The sequence below is a fragment of the Ptychodera flava genome, chromosome 6 (assembly GCF_041260155.1).
Source record: "Ptychodera flava strain L36383 chromosome 6, AS_Pfla_20210202, whole genome shotgun sequence".
NCBI classification, from domain to species: Eukaryota; Metazoa; Hemichordata; class Enteropneusta; family Ptychoderidae; genus Ptychodera; species Ptychodera flava.
Genome location: NC_091933.1, coordinates 45,343,770 through 45,359,794, shown reverse-complemented (window position 1 = coordinate 45,359,794; position 16,025 = coordinate 45,343,770). Strand labels below are relative to the sequence as shown.

At 37.0% G+C, this 16,025-nt stretch overlaps 2 protein-coding genes across 2 annotated transcripts in view; one reads left to right on the top strand and one right to left on the bottom strand.

The window, feature by feature from the left end:
- Window positions 1-16,025, top strand: part of LOC139135936 (growth hormone secretagogue receptor type 1-like) — a 157,757-nt gene that overhangs the window by 24,545 nt on the left and 117,187 nt on the right. The window lies entirely within an intron of this gene.
- The window catches only part of LOC139135935 (ER degradation-enhancing alpha-mannosidase-like protein 1), a 492,448-nt gene continuing 483,886 nt past the window's right edge, over window positions 7,464-16,025 (bottom strand). Inside the window, exons 12-13 of the mRNA XM_070703714.1 lie at window positions 11,041-11,211; window positions 7,464-10,359 (exon numbers count right to left, since the gene is read on the bottom strand). Of these exons, the coding sequence (XP_070559815.1) occupies window positions 10,273-10,359; window positions 11,041-11,211 (258 nt within the window). The 3' untranslated portion in view covers window positions 7,464-10,272. The remainder of the gene's footprint in view (window positions 10,360-11,040; window positions 11,212-16,025) is intronic.

Below are 16,025 nucleotides of genomic sequence, written 5' to 3'. Positions count from 1 at the left end.
AGAAATGGGGGGGGGGGAGCGAGATCTGCATATCAAGAATTTCCGACATTTACACTCTTGCTGCTTTCTCTTCAAATATTCAACAGGAGGTCGACTGGATAAAGTGATGAAGGCGCATTCGCATGCCGTGAAAAATCAGAAAAATATTGTCACATTTTGGAGGGCAAAAAATAAATATTTCATAATTGTCCGTGTCTTGTCCACTCCTCCCTCCTAAGACCTACAATTTGACAGCCCTACCGAAATAAACGTTGCCCGCAGCCTTCCCTTAAGGCGCACTGATTGGTTACGTGATATGACAAATTACTTTTGAAGTGAAGTCACAGATAATGGCTGGGATTTTCGAACCGTTTAAGCTTTCTTTTTGATGTATCTCGAAAACAGATTGAGAATTAAAAGCAGACGTGCACAGAAGTTCAAACGATATTTCTTGAGTGTAAAATGAGGAAAAAAATATTCTAGAATACAAAACAATCGACACGGATTATCAGCCATGACACCTCTCTTGTGGTAGCTGAACATTTGAATGATATGCAGATGTAATACTAGTGGATTCAAAATGACAAGAAATGCTGCTGAACGTTAGTATAAAGAACCCGACTTTTGATAAAGTGCATGACGGGAAATGCCCGTTGACATTTATTAGTGAACTAGCTAATACAACAGAATAACGCAAACCACTCTAACTTATTCCTTTGTATTTGTGGGTATGGGTAGATCATTAAATTATAGAAGTTGTCAAATTTCAAAACAACCGCGGAGCAAAACTTGTTAATATTTTGCGGTTTCGCCGCCTTTACAGAAAAACTTATTCACTTTAGAAAACATACTGTTGAAACCGTAGAAAAAAGCATGTCTCATCTTTGACTGTGAAATTAATATTGTGAGACGCGAGCGTGCCCATACAACGACATCAAGGTCTAGTGGTTTCCCTCTTGCTTGATTTATTAGAAGTTTGAAGCGAGGATGGTCTTCATTTTGTGCTCAGGAAAGAGTTGTTTGCGATCTTGAAAGGGGAACTCTTGAACTTTCGTCAAGAAGACTTGAAGTAATTTTTATTTCTTGTTGCCAAACTTAACATTTTCAAGAAATTACGCGTCAAAGTCTCTGCCCTCAACCAGAAATCAGGGAAATGTTATTGAATGTGGCTCAACATACGAGCTGAAACGTTTTCGACATGTAAAACGGGCGATATTCAACACATATTTAACGTTATCCAACATGGTTTGGCTAGGAATCGTAAAGTTTAGTTCCTATTCTTGTCTGTTTATCGTAAACTAATCCGTGTTATTGGCAGCATTTTACAAAGCACACAGCTGTCAGGTGGGCTAGGTGACGACCCCATCGAGTTCATTTCGCATTACTCAGCAAATTCTTATCATCTGATGCAAAATCAAATCGTGCTTTTCGTGAGAGTGGCGTCAACACAAGTTGACGAAACCGCTTCTGCCGAACGACATCGTCTGACAGGGGTTGAAAGATTTTGCGGAAAGTAGCCCATTTGTTCGATGATGTGGAAAGAGGTCCACGAATGTGATGCGTCAAAGACCTCATGAGAGTTGGTGATATTGAATACCACCTCAAAGCATTGAACCATAACAGGCTTGTAATGTGTCTCGCCCGAGCTATTTTGATCACAGAGTGTTACGGCGAGATAGACGTTATCTATACACACAGACCAAAATAGCACGCAAGAAACGTGTTCGACCGATAATTGAAGCCAAAAAGTATGCGCTGCACAAAGGTCTTTGCTCGACCTAAATTCGGTTCTGAAGACACGGCAACTCCATTCATCCGTTTCTTTGTATAGACTATTCGGTATTACATAGCATGGAGAGATAGCATATGTCGAGGCTATGTCCTGCACAAATATATCTTGATGAATGATTAAATTATTGATTACTCCCATAATTGCGGTAGTCAACCCTATCCCGCGTCAACGACAAAAGAGTCGTTGCGAACGGGACTTTGAATCAAATTTCCTCTTCAACATACTGACGGCAAGAGTAAAGTTAAGGTTTTCTCTGATGAATTTATTACGAAAGTGATGGAAGACATAGGGCTCAGATGTGAGTGACACCAACGTGCCTCGTAGTATCGGTGCGAAAGCAGAATGTAGACGATTTTACTGAATAATTCACCAAGAAGTCTACAGGCCATACATATTGCATTACTCGTATAACGTTCACCTCTCGTGTGTCTTCAAACTGAATTTACACAACCCAAATCTCGACAAAAATGAGGTTTTTAGAGTCGCTGTTAGATGTGTCACGTGATTCTGTGATACTTTCTTTCCGCTTATCCATGACATTCTTGATTAGTTGCTATGTCAATCGATTTTCTTAGTTCCGTGTCGTTCACAGAAACTTGAAGATTTGTAACCGAGAGTCTCCAAGTGTACTACTCTGTGAAGTTTAACTTTAACATTTGTTCAACAAACAATGAACAGCGTCTTCCTGGTCGCAATGACTGTTGATGCGAACGACAAAGTGTTGTCGTCTTGATAATTGAATTATCTTTTGACTCGCCTGATTTATCAAGAAGCGACCCCAGAGCGTACTGGACACGTAATATAGGTCAGCATCTCCCAATACACACGTTGGAGCAGATAATGTGTGCGATACTACTTCTGAGACAAGATACAATCTTTTTGATAACTTATCGGACTATTAATTTTCTAATACGATTTTATCTGTGACAGATCGAACTTAATATCGCCGAATACGGAATCAGACTATGATATTTAATTCACGGAGTACAGGAGTCTGGTTTTGTAATGTCTTTGCTTTACAAATACGCGACATTCGGTCGAGTTTACACCATGGCTAGTATCAAAACGCCGGATACAATTTTGACATTTGCAGTCAGCGTATGCCCTAAAGTCACTGAGATTCCTGAAGCCCATTCGCATGAAAATCTAGCGCAAGCTATCTGTTACACCATGCCAATATTTTACATTACTTTCTTGACACCTCACACATGTAACACATATCAACATCATGATGTGCTATCAAATAATCAAATCGTCCCATTCTACATTCATGATTGATGTTATTTAAATTATTTATAGAAACGAAATCTGCAAAATCAATAATTTGTGCTTCTTGTTTCATAAGAACCCACTCTCTCTCTCTCTCTCTCTCTCTCTCTCTCTCTCTCTCTCTCTCTCTCTCTCTCTCTCTCTCTCTCTCTCTCTCTCTCTCTCTCTCTCTCAGATTTTTTGACAAAATCCGTTCGCTCTATAACTCTCTGACACTACAAACGTACGAGCAATCGTGACTGCAAACCAGTACTGTAAATAATGTTCTGCGTTTTCTGACAATAATCTCATATAAGCCCCCTCGACATTTGTACATCTGTTTGGACGTACCTGGCGACTTGTTCCTAATTTTTAATGAACATGGTTTATTTGCAAGAAATTTCGTTCTACGTTCGAGTATTGGTAAATTTCAAATGGAAAATTCGAGAATGAATGAATGAAAGAGTTCAAAATCAATATCTAAAGTTTTAATGCATTGGATGATGTAATAGAAAAGTTGCATGCCGCTCAAACCGCGAATATTTTAGTCTGAAAATAAAATTATGCAGGATCCAGTAGTGTAATCCTTCCTTTGATTAAAATCGTGAAACAGTCATGATCATCTTGAAGATCAACTTTGAAAGACAACTCTTAAGACTAAGTTACATTATAAATCACCATGTGTAATGGGCATCGCGATCGTCTGATACAAAGATATATTCATTCCAAATTTTCTCTCGATTTGTTGAGACCTTCTGTATTAAAATAATTTTAAGATCGCAATTCTCACTGGTGAAATCAATTTTTGGATCATGGTACTGCATGCCCATACATAGACGATGGTCTCTCAACAGATAACAGACAATAGCCAAGGGAATATTTAAAGTCTGATGAACAAAATTGAAAATTATCGCCTTCAAGCTTTTGTGTGAAATTGTTGTTCATTGGTCCGACGAAAACGCTGATTCTAGTATGATCAATCACTGCTAGATGAAACATTTCTTACTTTATATATACATACATACATACAATGTATTTATGTTTGTATATATAAAGTAAGACATATATATATATATATATATATATATATATATATATATATATATATATATATATATATATATATAACACAAATTACTTCAAGTATACAAGTAATGATATATGTTACTTAAGTTTCATGCATCCTGCAATCCAATCCTCAGACAGAAGTGAAAGGATTCTTAGCTCGACACTCTGATTTACATGACTTGTGTGATTGGGACGGTATATATATATATATATATATATATATATATATATATATATATATATATATATATATATATATATATATATATATATATATATATATATATATATATATATATATATATACAAAATGTATACAATGTGCCCTCCCGGTTATCACCATAATGGCTTATGGCAACCTCTGAACTTTGGCACAGAGCGTACGGTATATATGTATAGGATAAAGCCCGAGTATGAGGGCTCTTCTGGTATATAAAGTCCAACCCAACGATAAAATGTCGAGGCCGCAGGCCGAGACATTTTATCGTAGGGTTGGACTTTATATACCAGAAGAGCCCGAGTATGAGGGTTTTATCCGACTTAAAAACTATCGCCCCTAACTGATATATTTTCGTTTTCAATGTATTTACGTCAACCGTCCCCTTGTCAATGTAACATGTTTAGGATATGAATAAAACTTTTATTTGTGAAAAGCCTTCCAATGTAATGGAACATCCTATAAATGCCCTAGGGCACATTATATAAATGCCCTAGGGCACAGCAGATTTGTGTTGCAGCTGGTTTCCGCTTTATTACCAAATTTGAATATTAAAACGTACCAGATGTCTACAGAATATGACATGTTCACTTTTGATTGGACAGTACTTTACTACGGCGCTGTCATTCGTTTCTGGAATTGATGACCAGGGCTTTACGTGTAAATAAAACACCCTGAATTGAGCACTCTGATTGGTCAATCAACAGTGGATAGTTTTTAAATATATAATATATATATATATATATATATATATATATATATATATATATATATATATATATATATATATATATATATATATATATATATATATCGGATTTCATTTAATTATGGGAAGCCTCAGAAAAGAATGTGGAAATTAAGATATAAGGCCGTCAGTCATGACGTAAATGAATCCTAAGTAACAACGATGCTTAATTTACAAGAAGTATACGACTGATTGAATCTGTAAACATTCAACGTTATGTCGAGTTTCTTGTGAAAATAATTGCTCAGCGTTTGAGGATTTGCATGTACACCTACTCGTGAGGAAATGTTTCTGATTCGATTTAAAAATACATTTTTCTTCTCTGGATCATCAGGATCCGATTGTACTGGAAGATGGATATAATTGGAACTGCGTGAATTGGAAATTGAGATTCGAATGCTAGTTCTATTACGTGTATAAATTAACCGGACATGGAGTATGGAGCTAGTGCAATCGACGCCAGTGGTTCACTCGGCTTCTCTGTGTCATTAATTGAAGTCTGATAATAAAGCCTGGTAACCATTAAAATGTTGACAATGCAATACAAAGTTTGATTGCTGCTTGTGCTTTAGGAGGATGATTGCACTACTACAACAATTCAAGTTAGAAAGTATCTCAGGACAAAATGCCCGTCTTCACACCATACAATTAGATTGAAATGGTACAAATTGATAAGAGTTGAATAGTGACTCAACTACTAGTATGCACATCAATCTGTCCATCGCCAAGTGTGGAACATCTGACACATGAATCCAAACACAAGCATGCAATGACAAATTCAGGCCAGTTTGCTGTTTCTTTTTCTGGAGCAAGAGTTTGGAATGACACACCTTTTCATATAAAGTCCACAAATTCTCTACATAACTTCAAACACACTTTTAGACAATATTTGATCAATCAGTAACAGATTTCACTTTTGCCATGTAGTAATTTAGTGATCTTCTACGATATTGTAATTATTTCAGCGCTTTTCTTTTATTTACCTGAAGAACTATTTGTTATTGTTATCATGAGCCCCCTTTGCTAACTCTGTTTTTTCAGACAAGCTACCATGACGGGGTTTGGGCTAGACTAGCTGTAAGCTATTTCCCGACTCCCCATTTACCCTTTACTTTGTTATTTTCTCCCTCTCGAGTTCATGTGTCATGTAACTGACTTTTTTTTTCAAATCGGGTAAATAAACCAATTATTATTATCATTCAATTATTACAATTATCCCTGTATAAAAATCAATCAATCATCGATCCATCAATCCATGCTCAGTCTTGGAAAAAAGTGAAAAACTGACCTATTTCATACATACAACCAATGACATGCGTCAAGAGAACGTGTGACGTCTTCAAAATGAGCGTTGTTTACCACATGACTGTGTGTCTATCTTATCCGTTGCCGTTTGTTCACATCAGAAATGTCATTTCGAGAATTCGTTTTAAGTAGAATATTTCAAATCTTAGGTTGAACTCGCAATTTGAATCGAGGCAAGTTAATTACATGTATAAAATCGCTGTGAGAAATGTGTGGGAAAGTGACTCAGGATCTTGTGAACTTTATCTATGACCTTCAAAATTCCCAATTGCGTCGACATAATTCAATATGCCGACAAAATATATCTTAAAAAGGAAAATAGTCATCTATAAACTTATCTGTTATAGGTTAAGGTTCATAAGTTCATCAGTTTGTCTTTTTTGAGATGTAATAGATATCAGTCGAAATGGTTTTGATATTTTACAAGGGGGCAGGCAAGGTCTTTTATATTAATCTAATTCTATTATCATATTTATCTCGTTTCTGAAGCAAAAGCTCGCGAATATTATCACATTTATGGGCTGGAAGTTGATCGTTTTTCCTTAAGAAGTTCGTCCTTTTCTCCGAGGTACACAGATGACATATTTTTTCCAAGGTGGTCGCTTTCTCTTTCGCCAGGCTGGCTCTTGTAAGAGAGGAGCTCTTAAATCTTAAATTGGAACTCTCCTTTGTGAAATGGTTTCGTCCATGACTAACAACAACCGTTCTTAAGAGGGGCGTAGTGGTTGACTATCGAGATTAGAGCGCTGACCACTAAATACTTGGGTGGAGTCGGTAGTGTGGAAAAACTCATGTTTGGAATTGGAGTTCAACTTTGTGATATGGAAGTGTCGATACATGAAACGAGAGCCCTGCTTTACATAATGCAGACTTTTGATTTTTGACACCCAGGAGATTGTGCTTATCAGTGACATTGACTCTACGTCGCTGGTAGCTTTCACTCTGTGCACAGTTCTCAGGGACTGTGGTACAACATAAACCAAGCATAGGTCTGTTGAAAACGAATATTTCCGAGGAGTGGCCTACAATATTTAATACCTTGTTGAACTCTAGACAGCTTACAACTATTCGAGAAAATGAAATAATGCAGCCAAGAAAAATATAAATATATTAAATCGTATCATTTATTATGAAACATTTGTGAAGACAGGAATGGTTGGTATTTCAAAATAAACGTTTCGTCTATGTAGATTTCACAAGAACATTGGTAGTAGCCAAGAGCAGTAACATCACCCATTATGCATTTGAAGGCACAGTGTTTTTTCCCCGCAAGCATACCATCAAGTTGATTTAAGTGAATTTGACTTAAGCCAAATAACTCGTGCCTCAAGATATCTCAAAGAGAGATTATGAAAATTTCATTTGGCACCGACAACAATCTCTGAGGCTGCATCAGTATTTCTCTTTTTGCGTTTGGCTTAATTTGAAATTTTCCACCTCTTCACCAAGATTACCATTCTACCAAAGACACGATTTCAATTGGGTAAGCAGCTCTTCAGTTTACAAAAGTATGTCTGAGAAAATTGTGCCGCCATACCATGTACTGGTGATTACATCACTGGAAAAAATACATTAAATATGGAAAGATAATAACAGTTCCACGAATATAGAGACATATCAATATTTCTCAAATTATAAACCTGTGATCTCAAATCTGTAAATTTGAGGATTCGACTGTCTCATTTTGTTGGGAATGAAGAAAATGTCTGATTTTTGTTTTCAAGGAGAAACCAGTCTGAAAGGATAAAACAGTTTGAAAACAACACCAGGAATAATAATTGACAGAGAAAATAGTCACATGGTTAAACGATGTCATCAAATATATAATACCTGAGTTAAACTTTGATGTAACCGATTCTTTTTGATTAAATCATACATGTCTACATCATGTGAGACCCGCCAAAGGTAATAAAATGAAAACTCGTAAAAAATCACAGCCAGTGATATTACAGCTTATGAAGGGTCTTCACATTTCATCAAAATGTTGAAAGTCACAAAATACACACGTATCAATAAAAGAAGGAAAAATGTTATTCTGAGCAATGGTTTTCCGTAAAACAACTGACCTTGACTTTACATGATGTATGCGTCACATAAGGTGACTAGGTTTCATTTGCTACTTCACAGAAAGTATTTATTCAGCTCAGAGCAAATCCGAGATTTTATCAAACACGCTCTAAACATTTGGCCAAGGTCATTTTGAACTGGTATGGATTTTTTGTTTTGCATATCAACTGTCATAATTTTTAGGCTACAAGGCCGTACGCGCATGATCTGCAATCTTGTGAATCTAAAGGCCACGATGATCGCGCAGCACATGTTGTACTTTCCCGAGATTTGAATATAAACCAGATTTCAGTCATCTGAATGAAATTGATCGATCAGAAATATCTTCAAATGAGAAAGCTTGTATATTGGAAGCGCGACGAATTAAAATATACGATTTTGTAAATACCTTGCGATTTGCTAGAAGACTCCCCTCGTTCTCAAGTTAGAACAACGCATTTATACAAAATGATACATTTCTCGTATTTAATAAAGTTGTGTCAAATATATATATATTGGTAAGAGATAGAAAATAACATGTTCTCATTATTAGCACCAGTCCTTTGCATTAACATGGAAGCTGTTGAGAAGATTGTAAGGTTTAAATGTTTGATTTAAGAAGCAATGACTGGACTTATCCCGAATATCTACGATAGAACACCCTCGTCTTTCAATGGAAATGCATGATTCCATAGCGATGGCTGGACCCCCTAGTGTTTCAATGGAAATGCATGATTCCATAGCGATGGCTGGACCCCCTAGTGTTTCAATGGAAATGCATGATTCCACAGCGATGGCTGGACCCCCTAGTGTTTCAATGGAAATGCATGATTCCATAGCGATGGCTGGACCCCCTAGTGTTTCAATGAAAATGCATGATTCCATAGCGATGGCTGAACACACTCGTATGTGCAGTATTTCAGATTTGGTCTTTGGTAGCTGATATGAAAACAAACATCAAAACAAAGGGAACATTGATATTAATTGTTTATGCGCCCCTCTTAAAATTCATCGAATCATCTGTCTGACTATGGAGCCCTAGCTTCCTTGTTTTGGATTTAATCAGGCGACAGCTTTGGATTGATTGATGCGTTAGTGCTTATATGGAAGACTTCTCTTGTCGATGTAAAGCTGAATGACTCGTTAAAACGGAATAAGTACTGACTTGTATCGGAATAGCCGCGGTCAAAAAGCCGCTAGCTATCTATTGCCCTTTTCGATTTGTTGCCTAACTTTGCTTGCCAGATAATGGATGATTTGAAGGAAACCAAAATGGCCACCTGCTGTGCCTTAATTCTCCAAAATCTTGTGGGATCATGACGAGGGGTGTTATCGGTCAAGGTTACATAGTACACAGTTAATGATCGGCGACTGTCTCGTAATCTGGCAGTCTTTGCAGGAGTCGTTCATTATCGTAGACACACAGTTTGGCTGAGTGCGTGGTTTCCTGAATCAACACACTGATTCAGTGCCACACACTGAGAATATGACTAGCAACAGAAAGTCACCTCCTCTTTAAAGAAATCAACATTAGAAGACACTGGCCTGAATAAAGACGAGAAACCAAAATTAACGACGTAAACAAAACAAATTAAATTAAATCATCCGTTTCTTCAAGACCACTACATCGCTACAACAAGACCAAGCTGAAAGAATAATCGACTACTTATTCTACCGAATGGAATGAAATACTTTTAGGTGTGATGGTCATTAGCTCGGTCAGGTATGTGTCAATCACAGACGTCACGGAATCCGTCTTCTAAACCACACTCCCAGCGTGACGCGCATGCCTGAACTCATCGCCAGTAAATTAAATGCGCAATTACAAAAATAACCTGATTCATTCCACTCTGCGGAATACTGCCGATTTCAGAGCCCGACAAACTCATCTATCTGACGGAAATAACGTTCTTTCAACGGAAGGAAAAATTGTCTCTCGTTCGGTATACTGTCGCACTGCAATAAAATAAAATGAAAATGTCGTCTTAACCAGGTGTTAGCATTTCTCGGACGTTGCACGTTTTCAATAATTGCAAGAACACAAAAAATATCAGCAACTGTAAGGTTATTGTAATGATCTAATATTTGTTTTGAATTTTTTTGGATAAAATATGTTTGTACAATGATAAAGTTATCACTTGCCAGTTCACTCGACTACAGATTCCGTTTGAAGTACAGGAAGTATCAATTTTGTAGAGTCGAGCTCTCAGCTGCGTACATAAATTGATTCGCATGCATGAGTAAAAAATGTGAACTTGCACGTGATTTACTGACACTTCCCATGATTAGACAGTTTAACCTTGCACAGATTTCCAGGGTCTACTTTCATTTTACACTTTAACACCATCCCCGCAAAGGCAGAGCCTGGAAATACTGTCAAGAATTGCTAGGGTTGAATTTCATCAGATGGTTACGGTCAGCAAACAACATGAAACAATCCTTGCATTTTTCCCTCTACATTCCATGGAAGTAGCCTTAATTAACATTTCATGAAAATGATGCATATCCTACAACTAAATTAATTATTCACAAAGGCAATTCGGCAAACAGCGTAACTACGAATGCATGACAATTTTTATCTCGATGTCATTCTATGGTAATTACTGTAAAGTTAAGCTATAATCGGTATGAACTTACATGATAAGATTTGTTGGTAAAACCGGATAAATGTGGATGCACTCTTGTCTTATCTTTCCGATCCCAAGTCGTCTGTTCCCGATATTTCCTTTGTATCGGCAAAATATGCCCTTCTGTCGTGAAAAGGTACTTGTCTGAAACCTTGTTTACGTAGTTATCTTGGTCGAACAGCTGTCATACAATAAGAGATAATGATACAATGTTGAGGGACTGGCTTTCAAAGATATTGATTTTAAAAATATTCTTGCTTTTCCAAACCATAGACATTTGTTAAGAAGGCCAATATAAAATACTTTAAAGGTCAAAGTTTGTCGTCAATGTTTAAAAAGAAGTGAATGGTATTTACATCACAAAGTTAGGTGCATGTTCAGCCATAGCCAGCACCGATTTCACAAAGGTCAGGAGTATGCTTAAGCCATAGCCTGCACAGATTCGTAAGGAGCGGAAACTTGACAAGTTATTAAAAATTTCTTGTAGTAAATTCCTGCTATCTTTATTCCAATACCAGCTTTCCAGGGGAGGCATCAGCTAGCTGTGTGCCGATGTCGACGCGGAATCTAATCCAGAAGAATACCTGGCACGCAAATCGTCGTGTTCGGTAATAATTAAGCAATAAACCGCACTCAGCGACGGTATAGCCTACTGAGATATTTTGACCAGCTCGCCACACATGTGCACGAGCGAAAGCGAGCGTATGGAGCGAACTTGTAAAAATCGAGTGGTATACCCGTTGCGGAGATGGTTTATTGCTATTATATCATAACGTTATATTGACATTATCGCGTGAAACGTAAAAAAAGAAAAGAAAAAACAATCTCTAGCTGAGAGCTCGTGCCTGTTCCAACCATGCTATATTGCGAATATATAGCACGGTCATTTTCATTTCTTGACCAATCAGAAAGCAGTATTTGCGCCATCAATATATTGCTATGATATAATACTTATTTGATTCTTGTCCGCTGTCGTCCCCAACTCATTACTAGAAAGGCAATAAATACCGATTGACAGATTTCGTGGCCACATGTACAAGATATTTTTTCCCGACACGAGCAGGCGGATTACTGGAGACAAGACGAAACAAACAAACATGCAGCCGATGAATAAGTGAATATTATCTGTTGCAAAAAAATCATTCTAGCGATACAGCTGAGAGCAATGAGGGCGCGTTTGACATTATGGAAGAATGACGAGAAAAGTAGAAGATCAGGTGCAATGTTCGAGATATGAATTTAGCGTGTTCTTTCCAATCATTAGTATTGTATGCCAATTAGAACTCACCCGGCACCCTATCAACATTGTTCACAGAAAGTATACATCTGTTCAATGTGTACTGAGCATGCATCGATCGAAACATCCAACCTTCTTAGAATTTATATATGCTACAAACTAACGAACTACTATGTCACGTCAAAAGAGCTAATTTGAAGGGCCAGTAATGCTAATCTTGGATGATTATTTCATTATTTTTTTTTCTATGTCAATTTCAAGTTTCTACTCCATAAAGCATGTTGAGACGCAAACTATTTAGCTTGTCAGCATAGCGTCTATATGTGTAAAATACACGCATATTGTTTACATTTACATTCTAGTCCGGAGCAGAATTCACTTGTCAACAATAACTACGCATGAGATGACACGCTGAATACTTTGTCTATCAACATGCTTCGGGAAATAATACACGAAGTTATGGGTGACAGTTTAATAGCATTACTGGCCTTTTAAAGGGATATAGTCATCGGAACTGCGCTCAAGGGTCGTATGGGACCTATACGACAAATGTAAACACAGTATCCAAGGCATGATGTGATTGATGAAAGTTAAAGCATGTCTGTTATAATCTACATCGTATAATTTAAGTATTGCAGCTATGATGATGAGGCGCATCTAGATATCGTGCACAAAATACATTGTTTGTAAACAAGAATCTCGCACAGGCGCAGTTCCGACGACTGTTTCCCTTTGATCTTAACAATTTTGGTATTACTGATAACAATTAAATTAAGTCAAAAACTTGATACTATTTGAAATGTTATATCTCTTTTCAAACTAGATTATATGTAGAAAAAACAATTTCGTTTAGCATTATTTATTCTCATTCATAAATGGCAGGGGTTCAAAAACGAATATTCGGCAAAAAAATGATAATCGTGATAAGCAAAATTTAAATGACCCTTATTCACAATGTAAGAACTTTATTGCCAGACAAAATTGTCGTTTTGTAATATAATAGCATTTAAAAACATGATGTGAAAATTTGACTCAGCGAGAGTGGAGTTAAACTTTTTTGAAAGCTGAAAACGTTATTTTGAAATGCTGAAAATATGAGAAAAAAAAAGCCAGAAAAGCGGATGATTTGCATAAATTTGCATAAATGTACATCGTTTTCTCATCAAACTTACTGCTGCTTGGCATGCTAAAAGGTGAACCCAACCAATATCATTAATGAAAATTGAACGAATCATTTCGAAAAAGTGATTGTCAGCGAAATGCGCTGTGCAACGCCATCTTAATAACTATATATTTACTTCAAAGGAGACAGAAAAGTTGTCTCGAAGCTCTGACAAGATTTGAACTTGCATAATGATAAGGAAATTGGTTAGATGAAAAGTATACGTATCCAGTATTCCCGAGGAACTCAGAGTTATTTTTCAACTCATGCGATTATGTCAAAATAGTTAACACCCTCTCATGGAAAGTATTTGCTCTTGTAACATCCCTTAGTGACTGTGACTGGGCCAGTTGAGAGAGTACCTACACAGAACACACTCTCTCAATCTCTCATGCAAATTATTTTTTCTTGTAACTCCTTTTGGTTACTGTGACGGTGAAAGTTGAGGAAATCCGTACTCAGAACATACTCTCTCTGTCTGTCAATGCATTGGTACTGTACACAAGTCACAGGTGTTGACACTTAACCAGTAGAAAGTCAATTATATTGACATAATTCTACTCACGATATAACTAGCTCAAATAATGTATTCCCTGTTGCTAATAATCGAGGAATAATCACAGAATAGTTTGACGTTCTTGTCGTAATACCGTAAGTATCAACAACATTTAAAGGGATATAGTCGTCGGAACTGCGCTCAAAGGTCGTATGGGACCCATACGGCCCATGGCAACAATGTATCCAAGGCACAATGGTAATTGATGACAGTTAAAACATGTCTGTCATAATCTATCATCGTATATTTTAAATGTTGCAGCTATGATGATGAGGTGCATCTTGATATCGTGCATGAAATACATTGTTTGTAAACAAGAAACTCGCACAGGCGCAGTTCCGACGACTATATCCCTTTAAGTAGCTGAGACATAATTTAAATCCAAACGTAGCCTTGTCGTATGGAGACTACCCTTGTTTCATCTATTCACTAAACCAACACTGAAATCTTTGTTCCACAGTTCACACTTGAGGGGTAAAACGCTTTTCAATATCAAGTAATATATATATATATATATATATATATATATATATATATATATATATATATATATATATATATATATATATATATATATATATATATAATGAGGGCGAGAGAGGACTTCCTTATGTAAACCCCTTTCCTACATGAAGAAGGGAAACTAATTTAAACGAAATGTACTTGTGCGGCACTGAATTACAAGCCAGAAAACACCTTCAAGATACAAATTCTAGAAAGAATCTACAGTGACGAACTTTAAATATCAGCGGAAGAAATGTAATAGTGCACTATTATTTTCACAGACCAAAGGCGTTTCCATAGTATTTTTGTTGGTACAAAATGCCTTTTTCCTAAGCAACAGCGGAACTCCACAAACCCAGCAGCGCACTCGCTTTATTGTATTACGATATTTTTCCTAAATGCCTGGAGGAGAGTAAAGCTCTTGAGAGTGTAGCGCTTCATAGAAAACAGACACAACGGTTCCAAGACCACCCATAGCCTTTGATTTGACTTCTGTATGCACTTTGAAACTATATCAGTGCACATGCGTGAGCTGGTATGGTCGTAGCGAATTCTACTCGCAGCCTCAATAATTGGATGCATAATTTACAGTTAATAACAAACTTTGCGCAACAACTTATCTAAATTCACTTTTAAGGAATCGCGACCTTGTCAACTGCGCTTATCGCTTTCTCCTTAATTTGTCAAAGTATGTTAATTTATGTATAACATTTTGCTGCTTCAGCTGTATTTCTTTTTTGTCTTTTGCTGAATATGTACACTGTATAAAATAGGAAAACTCGATTTCATGTGGCATTACATATCCGGTCAATATTCATACGTTAAAATAAAATGCTTATCAAGTAAAAACTAGGATAATTTCTTTCAAGACGAGCAGTCACCTGTCTCCCCAAGATCTTAATGTGATACTCTGACGGTCACGATTAATTGGCCCTCAGTTCATTTCATAACGACACAAGTGACTGCTGCCTACCTAATGCGCAAGTCACCTTGTGCCTGTTATTATTTCGTTTATTTTTTGTTTTCAGTTTCCAATCTATTGTCTTTGTGTGTAATAGTTTTTCCCATGAGAGGCGAACACGTCGGCCGAAAACCGAGACTGGGCGATTTCAAGCGAGAGTCGTTCAAGTGAAAGTTGGTTTTAAATGGACGTCTTGAAGTAATATAGTCTATACATAGTTTTTGTTGATGTTCACTGTACTTCTACGAGTAAAGGTCAGCCATTATTCACCATGACGTATTTCCTAGACAGTTTCATTCCTTTGTTGATTGTACCGTAAATGATACAGTGAGTGCGTTTGCACCTGCTGATCCGGGCCTAATCACAGCCGCCGTCTATAAAGCTAATTTCTACACGCAGGGAGAGAAGAGCCACACGCCATCACCTGCAAAAAGGGGCTTTGTGAGTGTCCATTACATAGAAAAGGTAATATGTCACTTGACTTGACTGCGTTAGTGTTCTTACCACTTCTCCAAATCTAATATTGATCAATCTAGCGGAGAAATTGCCAGTCCACTCACCCTAGGTTATCTTAC